The sequence below is a fragment of the Malus domestica genome, chromosome 11 (genome assembly GCF_042453785.1).
Source record: "Malus domestica chromosome 11, GDT2T_hap1".
Classification (NCBI taxonomy): Eukaryota; Viridiplantae; Streptophyta; class Magnoliopsida; order Rosales; family Rosaceae; genus Malus; species Malus domestica.
Window position 1 is genome coordinate 33,619,355 of NC_091671.1, and position 18,660 is coordinate 33,638,014.

The 18,660-nt window shown below is 39.1% G+C and overlaps 2 protein-coding genes across 2 annotated transcripts; both read left to right on the top strand.

Moving 5' to 3' along the window:
- Positions 1–6,634: 6,634 nt before the first annotated feature.
- LOC103413286 (uncharacterized) lies at positions 6,635–13,497 on the top strand. The gene is made up of 7 exons (XM_008351760.4): positions 6,635–8,706; positions 10,814–10,904; positions 11,367–11,524; positions 11,609–11,660; positions 11,747–11,829; positions 12,026–12,119; positions 12,549–13,497. The coding sequence occupies exons 1-7, from the start codon at positions 7,132–7,134 to the stop codon at positions 13,124–13,126; spliced, it is 2,631 nt and encodes an 876-aa protein (XP_008349982.3). The 5' UTR covers positions 6,635–7,131; the 3' UTR covers positions 13,127–13,497.
- A 2,246-nt stretch (positions 13,498–15,743) lies between these two features.
- LOC103448652 (protochlorophyllide reductase, chloroplastic-like) lies at positions 15,744–17,949 on the top strand. The gene is made up of 5 exons (XM_029089006.2): positions 15,744–16,022; positions 16,150–16,248; positions 16,564–17,083; positions 17,170–17,528; positions 17,617–17,949. The coding sequence occupies exons 1-5, from the start codon at positions 15,969–15,971 to the stop codon at positions 17,770–17,772; spliced, it is 1,188 nt and encodes a 395-aa protein (XP_028944839.1). The 5' UTR covers positions 15,744–15,968; the 3' UTR covers positions 17,773–17,949.
- The last annotated feature ends 711 nt before the right edge of the window (positions 17,950–18,660 follow it).

Below are 18,660 nucleotides of genomic sequence, written 5' to 3' on the forward strand. Positions count from 1 at the left end.
CGTGGGGATAGCACTAGCGGCATTGTGGAGGAGATCGACGGAAATCCACCATTTTTTAAGGTGATTCCTTCGACTGACATCACCATTAGCCTCCTCTTGAACCCAGGAACAAGTCCCAAGCCTTGGTTGGTGCGGTGGAGCACCGGAGGTGACAAATCGACGCACACCTTTTATAGGGTTTCTGGCGGTTCGTGGTAATTTTAGGCCACTTCCCGGCCAAATTGGATTTCAGCCCAAGTATGAAAATTGTTCTTCTCATTGAGAAATTCATTTTTGTGAAATTTGGTAATTTTTGGAAATAGTTGGTTTTTCCTGCGAGCCGGGGCGGCCGACTGCTGCTTGTAACGGCGCATGGGCCGAGACCCCACCTGACCATCCTAGGCTAATTTTATGCTTTGATTCCATAATTGACATCCGTTTAGTGAAATCTTGATGTTTTAATATAGTTTCGTAGTGGACAACCTAGTTGACCGCCACATGGTTATTATATGAAATGACGATCCGACCATTGGATCAGCACCAAACTTTAATACATGATAGTACATAATACTTTTGGACATTAGGAACTTATGAATTGGGAATCCAATGTACGGATCTTCCTGAATTGAATTTCTAAAGTTTGTAAAATCTAACTTTTACCGTCATTTGAATTTGCAATTGGCGAAGATCCAACTATTGGATCGTAAAGAAGTTTTAGTATGTTGTACTAGAAGCATAGTGTGGACTTTGGAAAGTTACAGATTGAAAATCCATGGGCGGATGTTCTAGATTGACTTATGTAGGATTGTGGACCCTCCTTAGTGCATTTCGACATGTTGATTTCAAATCCGCCATCCGTTTTCCGAAATTAGACCATTGTAGGATAGTTCCTTTATTAGCCATACTTTGTACGAAAACGTGTAATTTCATTAACATGTTATATTTACCTAAATGGTTTCGTTTCTAGGCGAAATGGATCGCAAGGACTCTTGATGCTACGAGACAGGTTTGACTCGGCGACATGATATGTGAGTGGGCCTTTTCTTTATATATATATATATATATATATATATATTGGTTAGTCTCCATATATATACAAGCATTAATAAATTATGTATGCAATTGCCATGATTAAATTAACGTTTATAAGAAACACCTTATTATTGAGAAATGATGAAATAATCATATGGGATGCGCATGTAAGTTTACTATGTTGACTAGAATTATTGGATCGTTATGGCATGATTATATTTATGTAGTCTACTCATCATTGCTGCACCCGGTGCTAGTGCTCGCCCAAGGCCAGTCTTTCACGTGTATGTTCACATCCACACCACACGTTCACCTTGGATCCAAGTAGGTGCCAGTCCTATTGTACAGATTGCAATAGGCAACTCTAACTCGTATGTGACCACGAATAGTGCCAATCTTCACGTGATTGTAGCACTAGAGCGTGTATATATATATATATTACATCCAGTCATGTTCATGTCAGAATACATCTGCATGAACTCGTGTGTCAGCATGTGTTGATGAGCATCTGATATGATATGTTGCTTATGTGAGATTTTGTGATTATGGATGTCATGCGCTTATTTACGAGATATTATGTTGTAATGAATTCTTGGGCCCTATCTTACTGTATTGTACTTATGCTCTGACATCACGTGTGAAATGGGTTCATTACTGCTCCCAGCGCACTCTTATATTTAGGCACTTTTAGGTTTAAATTTATTCACATTTTCCACTACACTACACTTTATGGCTTCGTCACCTTCCAGGTGTCAGCCAACACAGCCCGATTTGGAATCCAAGTGGACCTTTCGGATCAGGGTGTGTCAAGATCACTACATTGGTAATAATTTATTCTTCTCAATACAACATTTATAATTTAATTTCTAATCATTTAACCAATTTCCCATAAAATTCCACTATTATCAAAATTAGCTTGTTTTTGTGTAATGACCTTTTTTTGAAAGCTTTAAATATGCATACCAAAATAATGTATTCTTTTTCTTTTTAAATTACCAGTTAGTGGCTTCATTACAACAGTTCACATTTTCGGAAGCCCAAAAAACTCACAAAAACATTTTGGCCTCTCCTTAATCACCATTGTATGAGTCATTATCATGTATAAATATGCATTGTCTTTGACAAACCACAAACCCACCTCTCTATAAAATACATAGAGTCTTATATTTCCAGGGTTGTTTAGGGCACTCACTCTAAAAAGCTGTAAATACCTGCAACCAAACACGTGATTGAAGGTGGGTGATGATAAATCTTTAGGACGATTTTAATAAGACATAAAAAATGGGAACAATTTCTTTGACTTGTTTCCCTTTTGTGATAGTTGACAATATGATCTTACTCAACCTACTCCATATATATAGGCTAGTCTTGCTTACCCTATTTTGATTCTGCCCTAAGACCTAAACACTGCCATATCAAATTTTAGCATATGCTATTTTCCATAGCTGTGTGTATCTTTCTTGTTATTGATGTATAAATGAAACCTCCCTCACCACTTGCTTTCTGCTAGAAGTCAAAAGGGATGAGGCGTCCTATAAGTAATGATTTATTTTGTATAGTATATGGGTCCATGTCCCAATTAAGTTGTGAGAACTTTGGATTTGTCTTAAGATTTTGGAGTGTGACCTCAAATTTTTATATGGTATCAATTACAGCTATTAGGACATTTGTTTGGGAGTGAGGTTTACAATACCAATAAAATTATGTTTAGTTTTTACAAATTATGTTGGTGATCATGTTGAAACTAAATTTGTGCACCACCCTAGATATAAGAGTGCAAGAACGGCCACTTGTAAAAAAAGAAGATTAACCGTGAATCGCTTAGGCACCAGTGTGGTGTACTGACCAAAGGTTTTCTAACGGTTAAGTTAGTATAAAGATCGTAGAACTAAAACAGTAGGCAAGGAAGCGATTGAGAGCAAATTACGCGTTGCCATGTTGAATTCTAGAGGGGTGTATTTATAGTAGTCGGGAGAGAGTCCTCTTAGGATAGTGATGTCTATATTAAATCAGAAGAATCCTAGCGGATATCTAGCATTAGATATTCTTTACTTTCAGGATTGTGATTACTTAAGGCATAAGTCAATCCTTAGATCTTATGAATCTCCGATATTATAGGAAACTAGCTTGTCGGAACAAGCCTTCGTATCTTTTGGAGCAAGCATACAAGACCTATTGGCCTTGCCTACCGTTCCGGAGCCCAACAAAATGTGGTGGCATCATTTGTTTGTTTGTACGGCCCCATCTAATCGAAGCCGTTTAGTTCATGACCAGACTTAAAAGACGTTTATATTCTGATCCACCTTACTCCTGTCCTAAAAAATTCATCGTCTGATATATGACATCTCTTATAAAATAGAGTAAATATGTACTTGCAAAAAGAGATATGATAGCTTATGAAAAAGGTGATCAGCAACATAATCTAAGATACATATAGAAAGGAATACATAAGCTCGAACATACAATACCCAAAATTTTGCGTATAGATATATACTTGCAAAATGAGATGCATATTAGGTTACAAGAACATACGTTTTGTGGTTGTATAAGATGTTTTTTGTTGGAATATTTTTTTCTTTCGGAAATTGGTTGGTCACCCAGTAACAAGTAACAATAATAAATATTATTCAATGAAAGACTTTCTCTATGTATCTCTCTCATCGCATAAGAGAGAAAAAAAATATAGGTATACTCTTAATGAGTATCGTTCTCATGGTTATCTGATGATCAATGATTGGTGGTTATTCATCATCAAATTTGATATCAGAAGTGGAGATTAAAGAAAAACTAAACACATATTCATTCATTCTTCACACTCGATATTCAATCCAACAATGAGTAATCATGAAATTTAATCCCAACCATCGATGTGTTTCTTGGGATGTAGGATAGGATGCTCTATAAAACCCACCTACCAACAAGCATAAAGAGAAAGCCATCTGTATATATAGGGAGATACACATTACACAATACACACACAGAATTGTCAAATATTAAAATGGTAGCCAGACGTTAATATAATGGTCCCTATTGTCTAAACAAATATAATTCATTAATAATTAATTGGTCCCAAAAGCAGTTGAAGCAAGCAGGAAGAAAAGCACTTAACAGTAATGGGCTGGACAGCATGTGATTGGTAAGGTGAATGGAAAGTGGTTGGCCACAAATACAACGGCAGGCTGTATAATCTAACTACTTTGCTGCTGCTACTAGTCTACTGCTGCTGTACTCAGCATTGAATTTGTACACGGTATTTGAATTTTACTGGGCTTGAAGTTTTAGGCCCAGATAAAAGTAAAGCCCGTGACTAAAGGTGAACTCTTTTTGGAAACTTTTTGGGTAGCATCACCATCATGTTCCCACTTTTTACCTTTCCTCCCATCTCCATCTATCTAGAGGACCATCTTGATTTATAGATCTTGGATGTAACTAAACTACTTATTGCAAAACGTTTGTAACTTTTAATTAACTTGTAAGTTAGTTAATGTTTTTTTAGTACAACGATATATTTTACACTCAGTGGAGAAGGGGAGTTAGATTAAACCACACAATGAACAACCTAATTTGGTATCGAATTCGCCACCTACGAGATTCGAATAAAAAGACATTTATCTCTTCACCCCGAGGTCCTAGGTTTGTTACCTCTTCTCCCACTATCTCTTTTATAAAATAAAATAAAAACTAATTAATTTCAAAAAATAAAAAATAGAGAGGAATATCAAACAAACCTAAAAATCTAAATGTCAATTGCATAGTTGTAATAACAACCAAAAATGTTATTTTCCTCTTTATTTATGACCTTCGAATTTAATAAATCAAATGGAAACAATAGAAATAATTAAACGGGAGTGTATAGAAAAGAGAAACCGTGAGGGCAATCCCATAATGGGTAACCCACTGGGAAGTTCTTGTATGAGTTCCCATAAACAAAACCGTGAGGGCGTGGTAGGGGCCCAAAGCGGACAATATCGTGTTACGGCGAAGTCAAGCCCAGGATGTGGTGGAGCTCGGGTCGGGATGTGACAATTTGGTATCAAAGCCAGTCCCTGGCCGGAAGTGTGTCGACGAGGACGTCGAGCCCCTAAGGGGGGTGGATTGTAAGTTGTAATATCCCACATCGCCTATGGGAGTGGATCCTCTAAGTCTTATATGTATATTCTCATCGCTACCTAGCACGAGGCTTTTTGAGAGCTCACTGGCTTCGAATTCCTTAGGAACTCCAAAGTTAAGTGAGTTTCCATGAGAGCAATCCAATGATAGGTGACCCACTGGGAAGTTCTTGTGTGAGTTCCTAGAAACAAAACCGTGAGGGCGTGGTCGGGGCCCAAAACAGACAATATGGTGTTACGGCGGAGTCGAGCCCGGGTTAGGATGTGACAATTTGGTATTAGAGTTAATTCCTGGCCAGAAGTGTGCCGATGAGGACGTCGGGCCCCTAAAGGGGTGGATTGTAAGTTGTAACATCCCACATCGCCCAGGGGAGTGGATCCTCTAAGTCTTATATGTATATTCTCATCTCTACCTAGCACGAGGCTTTTTGAGAGCTCACTAGCTTCGGATTCCTTAGGAACTTCAAAGTTAAGCGAGTTCGCGTGAGAGCAATCTAATGATGGGTGACCTACTGGGAAGTTCTCGTGTGAGTTCCTAGAAACAAAACCGTAAGGGCGTGGTCGGGGCCCAAAACAGACAATATCGTGCTACGGCGGAGTCGAGCCCAGATTGGGATGTGAAAATTTGGTATTAGAGCCAATCCCTGGTCGGAAGTGTGCCGACGAGGACGTCGAACCCCTAAGGGGATGGATTGTAACATCCTACATCACCTAGAGGAGTGGATCCTCTAAGCCTTGTATGTATATTCTCATATCTACTTAGTACGAGACTTTTTGGAAGCTCACGGGCTTCGGATTCCTTAGGAACTCCGAAGTTTGAGATTGCGATGGCCATGAAATGATTAATTCATGTATTGTAAATGCTACTTAATTAAACATGTATTCTAACATGGTGCATTACAACAATAATGTGACTCTATAGTGGTCACACCATATAATTTCTACCATTAAGGAGTGTCATGGCCATGTCCAATGCCTCCAGTTGAGATAAACTATAGACAGGTGTATCAGTGTTCAAAATCAATACTCTAATACCTCAGAACAGAGGTGTTATTATGATCGGAATATTTTTTAAATTTATTTGTAAATTTTTGGTAATCATGTGACGATGAGTATTTTTTTTTCTTCGTAAACAATGGGTAGTTTTTTAGGAAAACTAATGAAAATAGCTTGAAAACTTTGAGTTTTAATGATAAGGACAAAATAAAGGGTAAAGTGAATAGTACCAGGTTTGACTTTTTAGTGTAAAAATGTGGTTTTTCGTTAAAGTGAATAGTACCATGGACTTTTCGTTAAAACTTCCTAGTTTTTTTAGTTGTAAGAAAATTAGAAGAGTTTACTTATTTGAAACTTTTAAAACTAAAATTTGTTTTTTTGTTAAACACATAAATAGAAAATTACCTAAAGCCCGTTAAGACAAACTGAATCCAACAATTATCCCCTAATTACCCCCAAATTTATTTCCAATCCCATCCATCCCTTACAAAATTAAAATCAAAAGTCTCAATCCAAACGTTTCCTTTCCCACTCCTCACGCATTTTCCTTTTTATTAGATAAAAAACAAACAAACAAACAAGAAAATCCCCCTCTCTCTCCTCCCTCCCTCTCTTTCTCTCTCTCTCTCTCTCTCTACTCTGATACACGCACAACAACATCAACAACTGCTCAAGCCCCAACCCAAACCAACCCAGCAGCATAGGGCTTCGTTCCCCCACGCTCTCTCTCCTCCATCTCCTCTCTCTCTCTCTCTCTCTCTCTCTCTCTCTCTCTCTCCCCTCCCGTAACCGGATCTGATTCACAATCCTAAAGACGCACACTTCCACAGCCGTCTCTTCTCCGATCCCATCAAATTCCCACCCCGCTTTCTCCGAACCCAACAAACGAATCGGCCGATTCGAACCGAGCACACAACGAAACGCCGCCGTTTCTGCCGCACCCGGGTCGGATCCGATCGGCGCCGGTGAAATTTCTCGGGCATTTTCATTACCCAATGGGAATGCCCAGTAAACGATGAGCAGAGCCGGACAGGAAGAAGACGAAGACAACGAGTTCTACGAGTCCCTCGATCGCATTGTCTCCTCCTCTTGTTCTTGTTCCACTTCGAACTCCGACTCCGACCCCGACCCCGACCCCGACCCGAACCCGAATTATGCCGTACCCAAATTCCCAATGGGCGCCTCCACCAAGTACGATGTTTGGATCTCCGAGCCTTCCTCCGTCTCTGAACGCCGGTCCAAACTCCTCACTGAAATGGGTCTCACCGGCGACCCAGTGCTGACCCGGGCCAAACCCCAACTGGGTTTTTCCGGCGAGTTCGGGCGATCTGTCTCGTCGGATTATTTGATGACTGAAGTAAATTCCGGCGGTGGAGGCGTTAATAGCATCGTCCGCTCCAAATCCGACGGCGGCGATCAGTGTAATAACGCTTGTTCTACTTCATCTGTTTCTTCTCCCCCATTTCTTTCGGTTCGTTGTGGTTCCAGTGAGGCCGAGACCGAGCCTGAACCCGAAACCGGTCCATTTGTAAATAGAAATACAAAATCTTTGGTTTGTAAATCTTCAAGCGGTAAAAGCAACTCATCTCCGCCACCGAATAAGCCGCCTTCTGGCAAGAATTCGAGGAGGGTAGACGAGATTCGAAGTGATTCGAAGGCGGAGGAGTTGGATTGCAATGACATTGGTAAGGTTAGTGAAAGTGATGCTATTAATAATGCCCAAGTGTGTACTATTAGGAACCTTGATAATGGTAAAGAGTTTGTTGTGAATGAGATTAGAGAAGATGGAATGTGGAACAAGCTTAAGGAAGTGGGTACAGGGAAGCAGTTGACCATGGAGGAGTTTGAGATGAGCGTCGGGCATTCACCGATTGTTCAAGAACTGATGAGGAGGCAGAACGTGGAGGAGGGTCATAAGGATGGTTCCGAGTCCAATGCCAATGGGAGCAATGACGGGGTTTCAAAGTTGAAGAAGAAAGGGGGTTGGTTGAAGAGCATCAAGAGTGTTGCGATCACCATGACGGGTCACAAGGATAGGCGGAGTAGCGATGACAGGGATACATCATCGGAAAAGGGAGGTCGGAGGTCAAGCTCTGGCACAGATGATAGCCAGGATGTGTCGTTTCATGGGCCGGAGAGGGTGAGGGTGAGGCAGTATGGGAAGTCATGTAAGGAGGTCACTGCATTGTTCAAGAGTCAGGAGATTCAGGCGCATACTGGGTCGATTTGGAGCATTAAATTTAGTTTGGATGGAAAATATTTGGCTAGTGCCGGTGAGGATTGCGTGATTCATATTTGGCAGGTGATGCAGAGTGAGAGGAAGGGTGACCTGTTGATGGAGAAGTCAGAAGATAGCAATTTAAACATGTTGTTATTTGCCAATGGGTCGCCGGAAGCATGTTCAGTCTCACCGAATGTGGACAACCTTGTGGAAAAAAAGAGGAGAGGAAGGTCGTCTATCGGTCGAAAATCTGTTAGTTTGGACCATTATGTGATTCCAGAGACTGTGTTTGCACTTTCAGAGAAACCCATTTCTTCATTCCAAGGGCATCTGGATGATGTGCTTGACCTTTCTTGGTCCAAGTCGCAGGTTAGTTACTGTTCTGGTAATCTGTTTGGATTTATTTTTGTCAACTTCTAATCTCCGCAGGTTACGTTATTTGCGTATCTGTTGTTTCTTGATACCAAAATGTTGGGTGAATTTGAATGGATGTTGTTTTATTGTCATGTGATCCGAGGATACTATTTGGTATTTGTCTGCCAAGTGATGTAACTAACACTTACCTACCACTTTTTTTGCCTAGTGTTATGTTTCTTTTTTGTTTTGGTTTCATTACATTCACATGGAGAGGGATATATGAATCAAGTCATATGAAGGGTCCAAGGGGATAGGTTAACAGACGGTACACGTTGTGTAGTGATGAAATTCAAATACTCTGGACAATTTTCTTTATTAGTTATAAGTTGAAATTTAATTGAGAGGAACTTTGAAAAATGTAAGGCTTTGTTTCTTAACTGTACCTGTTAGGTTCTTCAGTCCATGCACCTTGGATATGGTCAAGCTGCTTTGTTAAGTTTCGAGGAAGAGAAAGAAAATAAATCATGGATACTTTTGACAAAATTGGATAAGTCAATGGGGCTCTGATTAAAAGTCGCTGTAGAAACTTCGGTAATGATCGCTGATCTGGTTCTGGAACTTTCGTGTGCTAGGTTTAACCAAACTCTAGTACATATGCTGTTTGTCTAAGTATAGGCTTGCAGGATGTGTGCGCTATTGTATATTGGTTTACTCAAGTAGATATCTGATAAATGAATGAAACGTTTGACTATACCACTCAACTGCTGTGTCAATGAAGAAATCTATTATCCCTGGCTGCTCCCATAGTATAAGAATTTGTCAACTCCTTTCTCTTTCTATCTGTATCTGACTTACACTGTTGTTTTCTTGAGCGTTTAGAACTGCATATTTTAGCAGAAAGTTATAGTTTTACTATGGAAAGTTTAAATTTCTTAAGCGGATAAGAAAAACAATTTTGGAATAGTCCTGATTATATTTCAATGGAATGATGGACATCATAGTAGTGAAGGCTAGGTTCTGTTTTGGAAATAGACAGTCACATAGAAGAGGGTGTAATGCTTATCTATGATAGCAATTTCTGTAAGTTAGTCTTAGATATGCCAATTGGCATTGATCGTTGAGATTCTGTAAGTTAAAAGGTTTTGTTAAATAAGGCACTCAAAGCTAGGGAAGTCTGAAATAAGCCAAATTAAAATTCAAAGTGGAAGGGAGCTAAAATGGTTGATAATGAGGAAAGATGTTTTAAGCGGGTAGCTGGGCGGGATGGTTTGTCAAATTCCTCATGTCATCAGCTTCTTCTGGCCCAAGCGAGATTACAGTAAATCAAGAACTTGATTGACAATAAAATAAGAGATAGAATCTTCAAGGAAATCAAGGCTTCTGAGTTTTTTTTTTTTTTTTTTTTTTGGTCGATTCAGGTGGGGGGATGAGGTTTTTTTTTAGTACACTGACAAGTTTATAATTTTAAGGCTTATAAGTGCCTTTTCCTTGGAGTGGATTCCAGTTGGTCATTTTCTGAGCATGACAGGTTAGTGAAATGTGAAAGAGGGGAGGGATGATGCTGTTATTATTATTCTATTATTTTGAGGCATGTGTGGAAATTAAATCAGTGCAATTTCTGCTCACTGCCTTTTGGTAAGGGTTATCTAGTGGATCCAAAGGTGGGCAGAGGGAATTGGCTGTAAACGTGCATTGTAAATTGTTTTGCAGAAAATGATGCCTGTCGACCATATATCAGTTTTCTGATATAGTAGCATGGTATTCAGATGTCAGTATTCCATTATGTTTTGTTCTCTATCTTTTGATTATTTTGGGATTCACTAAAAGTTTTAAACTATTACCCTGAAAGTTTCCCAGAGGCCAAAAAAACTCGCAAAATCTTATTGACTTGTTGTGTTTATATTGTCCTCTCTTTTTCTAGTTATCTAATGTAAATTTCTTTATGTTATATTTTGCAATCAAGTCTTTCTTAGTAGTTTGTGTGGAAAGAGGCAGATTGATTTAAATGGTGGTGCAATCGTAAAATAAGCTGTATATATGGCAAATGGCAATAATGTGGACCTTTTTCATTTTCAGTTATAATCTCTCAACAAGGTTCCTTTTTTGTTCCTTTTTTCAGCACCTGCTCTCATCTTCAATGGACAAAACTGTGCGCCTTTGGCACTTGGCGAGCAAGACTTGTCTGAAGATATTTTCACATAGTGACTATGGTAAGTATATGTGGTCTGGATTTCAACTTCGCTCTACAATTTTGGTTGGCCTCTACTTGGAACAACTGTTGTATAAAAAGGGGCTAATTCGCACACATCTTACTTCACGGTTTATAAAGTGCTGAAAAATCAAGTACACACCTTTGATATCAAGGAAAAGTACTTTGTTTATGAATCTTAAAACAGTAAGATCTAAATGAGTCGAGTATGACTATATGATTTTTGGCTCTGGTGTAAGGGATTGGAAGGGGGATTTGTTAGATCCTAGGTTCAGATCACGCCAAGCAATTTTTATTTTTAAATATATATATTTTTTAAAGTTCATCATCTGAATTCTTATAATCTGATACTTTTAACATCTTTTCCGAAAGATGTTATAAATGTGCAAGTGATATATGGATATTTTCCCCATCACCTATCATTTGTTTCTAATAACTTTATTTTGCATGAACATTGATGCAGTAACTTGCATCCAGTTCAACCCTGTTGATGATAGGTACTTCATTAGTGGATCACTTGATGCTAAGGTTCGCATATGGAGCATCCCTGATCGTCAAGTGGTTGATTGGAATGATCTGCACGAGATGGTCACTGCTGCTTGCTACACTCCTGATGGTCAGGTTGGGCTCTAGCTTTTATTCTTGTCTTTATGTATTGTATTAGTATCGTTCGTAGCTCAATAAACTTTTGGTTGATATCTGAAGGGCGCCCTAGTTGGTTCATACAAAGGCAGCTGCCGTTTATACAATACATCTGGTACAACTCTCTCCCTCTCTCTCCCTCTCTCCCTCCCTCCAAGTATATGTGCGCATGCATCTAATAAATTTTTCCAAAATTTTCAGAGAACAAGTTGCAACAGAAAAGCCAAATTAATCTGCAGAACAAGAAAAAGAAATCACATCACAAGAAAATTACAGGTTTTCAGGTAATAAATTGCCTTGGTTTGCTTTGCTTCTGTATAGATGATTTTAGCCTTGAAATTGGGAGACAAACCTTATTCCATTTTACCATTATAACTCGCCACTCGGGCCGTTTTCCCATCTTGTATTTTTTATTCTTTGATTACTTTGAGCTGCAAGATTGTTGGTTTGATACTGTTGCTGATTAGTTTTGCTTGACAGTTTGCACCAGGAAGTTCATCAGAAGTACTGATTACGTCTGCAGATTCACGAATTAGAGTTGTTGACGGTATTGATCTGGTTCACAAGTTCAAGGGTAAGCACATGATGTTGTATGATTCTCTTTATATGTTATTTTATCAATTTCAAATTCAGTTCATGAATTTTTCCATTTAAGTTGAACATAATAGTAGTAGATCAAGATGATGGTAGTACCATATGTTTAAACATTTGTGAAATTGTTAGCTGTCAAGCTTATAATAGTTTCATTCTAGCTTAATTCATTCCGGCACGTTTGATATTATCATAAGATTGGAAAACATAAGCTCTTAGATGGACCATTGATATTTCATTTTTCTAGAACTTAAATTTGTTACCCAAGTTTAGATTAGCACAAAGATGTGTTTTCTGGGCAATAATTTAATGATAATGCTGTCTTCTAGATCTGTGAACATGTCATTTTGAATATTAGCACATGCATTAGAATGTTCCCCTTTCCATAGGTGAATTGGTCTGTTTTTGACAGGATTTCGGAACGCAAATAGCCAAATCTCAGCCACCCTCACGGCAAATGGTAAATATGTGGTATCTGCTAGTGAGGATTCTCATGTATATATATGGAAACATGAAGCTGATTCCCGTCCTAGCAGAAGCAAAAGTGTCACTGTCACACGGTCCTTTGAGCATTTCCATTGTCAAGATGTATCAGCAGCCATCCCTTGGCCTGGAATGACTGATTTATGGGGATTACAAGATTCAGAACGTAATGGGCTTGACGAGGTCCCCACAGCAAATCACCCCCCTACACCAGTTGAGGTGGCTAATGCCAACGAGGGTTCAAGATCAGCATCTGGTTGCACCAATAGCCCTCTCCACGGAATCATTTCGAGTGCATCCAACAATTACTTCTTTGATAGAATTTCAGCAACGTGGCCGGAGGAAAAACTTCTTCTAGCTACTAGGAACCGAAGCCCACGTGTAAGTTTTGATTTTACGAATGGTTTAAGCCAAAACATGTCAGCCTGGGGTGTGGTGATTGTAACTGCTGGCCTTCGAGGTGAAATTAGAACTTTCCAAAATTTTGGGTTGCCGATTCGGATTTAAGGGGGGCCAAATAAGTGGAACCCTTGATCATGGGGGGAAGATGAGTTGATAATTCTGCAAGGAGCCAGTCCATTTTTCCCTATTGGCAAAATGTGTACAGAGAGAGAGAGAGAGAGAGAGAGAGAGAGAGAGAGAGATTTGTAATATTAAAGCGTTCCATGTGTTTCCTTGTGCTTGTGCCCGGCGGACGTGGAGTTCAGTTGGAGAGCCGGTCCGTCGGGGCAACAAGAAAGAAAAATAGATTTGTTGAAAAAAGAGAAGAAAAAAAAAAAAAAAAACTACACCGATGAATGTCTGTGGTCGGAAAATTGTAGAGTTATGAGATGGGAAAAGCTTATTGAATTTAGAAATGAAAATTCTTTTACAATTTATGTGCACAGGTCTTGATTTCTTTTTCTGCCCAATATTGGTAGTTGTTGGTGTGTAGGCCATTAGACAAGTAACATTCTTAGCTTCCAAGTAAACAAAAACCTTTTAATCTCTGTAAAGATGGTTTGTTATAGGGTACCCTATAAAGATGAATTTTGTCTTCAACTCTTAATCTCGACTCTCTCCTAATTTGAATTCTTCAAACCAAGTGATGGATCGTTATATTATAGGGAGTTTTAATGAAACTCTTTTGGTATTGTTTTTTTAGGGAGTTAAGACCACTCTCTTCCTCATTTCATGACACATATTTCATGCTAAATAAATTAATTGTACGCATATACGAAGAGGGTAAAGTTATGAACTTATCCTTGTTGTTGAGAGCGAAAAAAAGTCATACTTATATGAGTACAAAATTGTGAGTTTTAATAAAACATTCTCTGTACTATTCATTTTTAACGAAAAATCATATTTTTACCTTTAAAAAGGGTGTTAGGCTTTTATAATGTTTTTATTTTTTTTAATTTACTCCTTAAATCTTTTATTGATGTTCTTGCTAATTATGATGAGAGTCCTTTGGTTTTAAGTTTTAGCTATTTTTTAAAAGAATAATAACTTTCTCGATTTAAAGAACATCATGTTCATGATCAGTATTTTTTTTCATCTATTAAAATTGTTTTGGAGTTATCGATTTCATTCGGATCCTATGATGAGAATTTTAGATGCATGCTTGAATCTTACACTAGAGATGATGATGAGTTGATTGGTGATGATAATCTCGTCTAACTCGATGAGATTTGGCCAAAATAGCGTTGCATGTTTTCTGCAAAATGGAACTAAGATTCGAGTTCGCCGCCAAGCCAATTTTGATTAGTTCTTGAGATTCAGTCCAAGAGAGTTTGGTGCAACAAACACACTCTGAACGATCATTCATGTGTTTGGTTTAACAATATGCCTTCCAGCATTATTTCCAGACTAACCCTTGATATATATATGACTTTAGATCTGTCGCGAATCCACATTGTAATTTTATTTTAATTAATCGAAAGAAAGAAAAGAAAAACTAATGAACAAAGTTATCTAGCTCTACTTCTTGAGCCATTGTTAGACTTGGGTCAGACCCGAACTATAAGCACAATAGGCCCAAATCCTTAGGTTTGTCACGATAAGGTTTCGACCAACTTTGAGAGCCCACATTGTGTCCGCCAAAAGTCCCCACAAAAAGTGGGCCTACAGTCCTTCAACTTGCCATAATATCCAAAACAAAATACAGAAAATGAAACTTCACCCAGATTCCAGAGCAGAACTTGCCAAAAATGTGGCTCTAATCCACAACCTCCTCCCACAACTCCCTGTCCTTTCACAACAACAAATTTCTATTGGAGGCAGAGTGTCTGCCCTTTTATTTGGATGCCATTCCATCCCTCCTATTTGTACGGTCACGGTTAAGCCAAGTCAATATTTTATATTCCTATTATTTTTTATCTTATTATATTTATAGAAAAATCTATATAAAATGTTGAAGTGGCTTAACCGCAACCGTATAAAATAGGAAGGGATCGGAAGGACATCCAAACAGGAGGGCAGACAATCTGGCTCCATTTCTATTTTCTCTTTGCAGGCACAACCCATAACACAAAAGAATGGGAACACTGCTGAAAAATATCTTATCCTATAATCCTATGTTCTAAAAAGCAAGGGGGAAAAAGCATAATTTCTTGGGGTATTCGTAGCATGGATACTTGTTGTTACTATATCACTCGCTTCATAACATGTGAATTTGTTTTAAAGTTGATATATCGGAGATTGATGCCTATCAATCTTATCGTGCACCCTTATTATAACAATAGAAATAATATCCCACACGATTTGTGTTTCACTCGCTTCATAACATGTGAATTTGTTTTAAAGTTGATATAGCGGAGATTGATGCCTATCAATCTTATCGTGCACCCTTATTATAACAATGGAAATAATATCCCACACGATTTGTGTTTCAGTCGCTTCATAACATGCGAATTTGTTTTAAAGTTGATATATCGGAGATTGATGCCTATCAATCTTATCGTGCACCCTTATTATAACAATGGAAATAATATCCCACACGATTTGTGTTTCCGGTACACTTAAAACTTTTTGAAAAAGAAGAAAGAAAACAAATATCAAAAGGAAATCCAGTCCTCACAACCTCATTGGCCGCTTGAAATTTGATGTGGCAGACTTACATGCTGCCAATTATCTTATCCTCTCTGCCAACTCATATCCCATAAAATAATGCTATTTTAGTCTCTCATGAGTCCTCAAATCTGCCCACCAAAACGACCGTGTATAAATACAAGCTGGTGGTTTCTTTTTCACAGCACTTGAGCTCAAGCTTCCACTTTGGCCACTCCCACCACCTCTCACTCTCTCTTCCTCACCCACTTGTGAAAAAGATCAGAAAAAACCCCAATTAAAAAAAAAATACAGAGAATTAATGGCTCTTCAGGCTGCTTCTGTGGTTTCTTCTGCATTTTCCGTTCTTAAAGAGGTTTGTTTCGAGCTAATATCGCCTAATCCTCTATTTATTCCAAGAAACGTTCCTTCTCGTTTTTATCGACCAAGAAGCTAATGGGGTTTGATTTTATTTATTTTCTTGGAATTGTATGTTTTTTCAGGGAAAGACAAGTGCTTCTTTCAAGGATTCAAGTCTGTTTGGAGTCTCTTTCTCGGACAATCTCAAGGCTGAGTTCAGTTCTGTTGCATTAAGCTGCAAGGTATCTACTCTGCAAATACGCAATGTGTTTCCTCTTGTTGCAAAAGCAAAACAAAAAGCACTTCTGCTTATAAACGTTTTTAATGGAAGCGCATCAGAATTTTTTATATAAACCGATAATCACTTTTAGATTGTTTCTGTCAAAAGATGCTTTAACTTTTGGTTATCTGAAAATGCTTTTAGCCATTCAAAAGCGCTTCCGCACAGACCATTTTGGTTGTAACTTGTAGTAGTTGCTGAATTTGGAGTTGTATTGCATATATGTTGAATTTTTACCAAATTTGTGTGTAAAAAAACACAATGGCTGTGACTACAGAGGGAATTCAAGCCAGTGAGAGCCCAGACAACAGCAACAGCAAGCCCAGCAATTAACAGGGGAACATCAGAGGGAAGGAAAACTCTAAGAAAGGGCAGTGTGATTGTCACCGGCGCCTCTTCCGGACTCGGTCTAGCCACAGCCAAGTCTTTGGCCGAATCTGGAAAATGGCATGTAATTATGGCCTGCAGGGATTTCCTCAAGACTGAAAGAGCTGCCAAGTCAGCTGGCATGCCCAAAGAAAACTACACCATTATGCATCTAGACCTCGCTTCCCTCGACAGTGTGCGCCAATTTGTCGATAACTTCAGGCGATCTGAGAGGCCGCTTGATGTGCTTGTGTGTAATGCTGCTGTTTATCAGCCAACTGCTAAGGAACCCTCATTCACTGCTGAGGGATTCGAACTCAGTGTTGGGACTAACCATCTCGGACACTTCCTTCTTTCGCGGTTGCTGATGGAAGATTTGAACAAATCCGACTTCCCATCAAGGAGACTCATCATTGTTGGCTCAATTACCGGTACTTGATTCAAATGAAGAAGATAATTCTACAAAATGCACTCTTCTTTCTAGAATGTGTGATAAAAAAATGGAATTGCTTTTCAGGGAACACGAATACCTTAGCCGGAAATGTACCTCCAAAGGCCAACCTTGGGGACTTGAGGGGACTTGCAGGAGGCTTAAACGGTCTAAACAGCTCGGCCATGATCGATGGTGGAGACTTTGACGGTGCCAAGGCCTACAAGGACAGCAAAGTCTGCAACATGCTCACAATGCAAGAGTTCCACAGGCGCTACCATGAGGAAACCGGGATAACATTTACTTCCCTTTACCCCGGCTGCATTGCCACCACTGGTTTGTTCAGGGAGCACATTCCCTTGTTCAGGCTTCTGTTCCCTCCATTCCAAAAGTACATCACCAAGGGCTACGTCTCAGAAGAAGAAGCCGGAAAGAGACTTGCTCAGGTAAGAACTTAAAGCTTGTAAACGGCGCATTATGTTTTTCAATCTCTCTTGTGCATGAACTCATTTCCTTGCTGTTGATCACTCTCAGGTTGTGAGCGACCCAAGCTTGACAAAGTCGGGAGTCTACTGGAGCTGGAACAAGGATTCGGCTTCCTTCGAGAACCAACTGTCCCAAGAAGCTAGTGATGCGGAGAAGGCTCGCAAGGTGTGGGAGGTCAGTGAGAAGCTTGTGGGTTTGGCCTGAGTATAGAAACTTGATGTTTTACCTCGGAGGCGGAGGATGTCACCCGAGATCAGGTCCATTTGTAGAGTGCAGATTTTGAAATCAAATGCTCTACTGTCATAGACAATTTTTCTCGTGTGGATGACTAGTGTTAGTAACAAATGAGAATAAAATCACTCACCTCTGTTGCAAACTGCAGATCATATTTCTTGTTACAAGTTAACCTTTTACTCTTATTTGCTTTAATATGTACATAACAAAAGTATCAGACTGTCGTAAAGAAGTAAACGTCAATCATTTAAAGCTCATAACCAGGAAACCGTGCTTCAGACGGCTCAGTCATGTCAAAAAGGAGAAGAGCCATTCCACCAACACCTTCGAATAGAGAATAGGGCCGATCTCCTCCATGCATCATCCCCCTCTGATATGTAGAAACTCATAGCAGTGTGATAAAATTATAGTGAGAGAAAATGTAGAGAGAGAAGTTGTAGAAAATGATTCTATTCATTCATTATAAACTGTGAGTACATTCAGTATAAATAGCTCAGACTCTAACAACCATATCTTAACAACTAAGTAAAGTAAGTAAAGTTCTAATAAGGTACATCACATCCTATTATATCCTTAACACGCCCCCTCAAGCTAAAGTTAGGAACTCTAATTGAAAGCTTGGAAGTCAATTCTGCAAAACGAGCAGAGGGCAAGGATTTAGTAAAAATGTCAGCCAGTTGAAGAGTAGAAGAAACATGATGCACACTGACTTGGCCACCAAGAACTTTTTCATGAATATAGTGGTAGTCAATTTCCACATGTTTGGTCCGAGCATGAAACACAGGATTAAATGCTAATGCAATAGCACTTTTGTCGTCACAGAAGATGGCATGAGTCCGGAGAAGAGGGAAAGAAAGA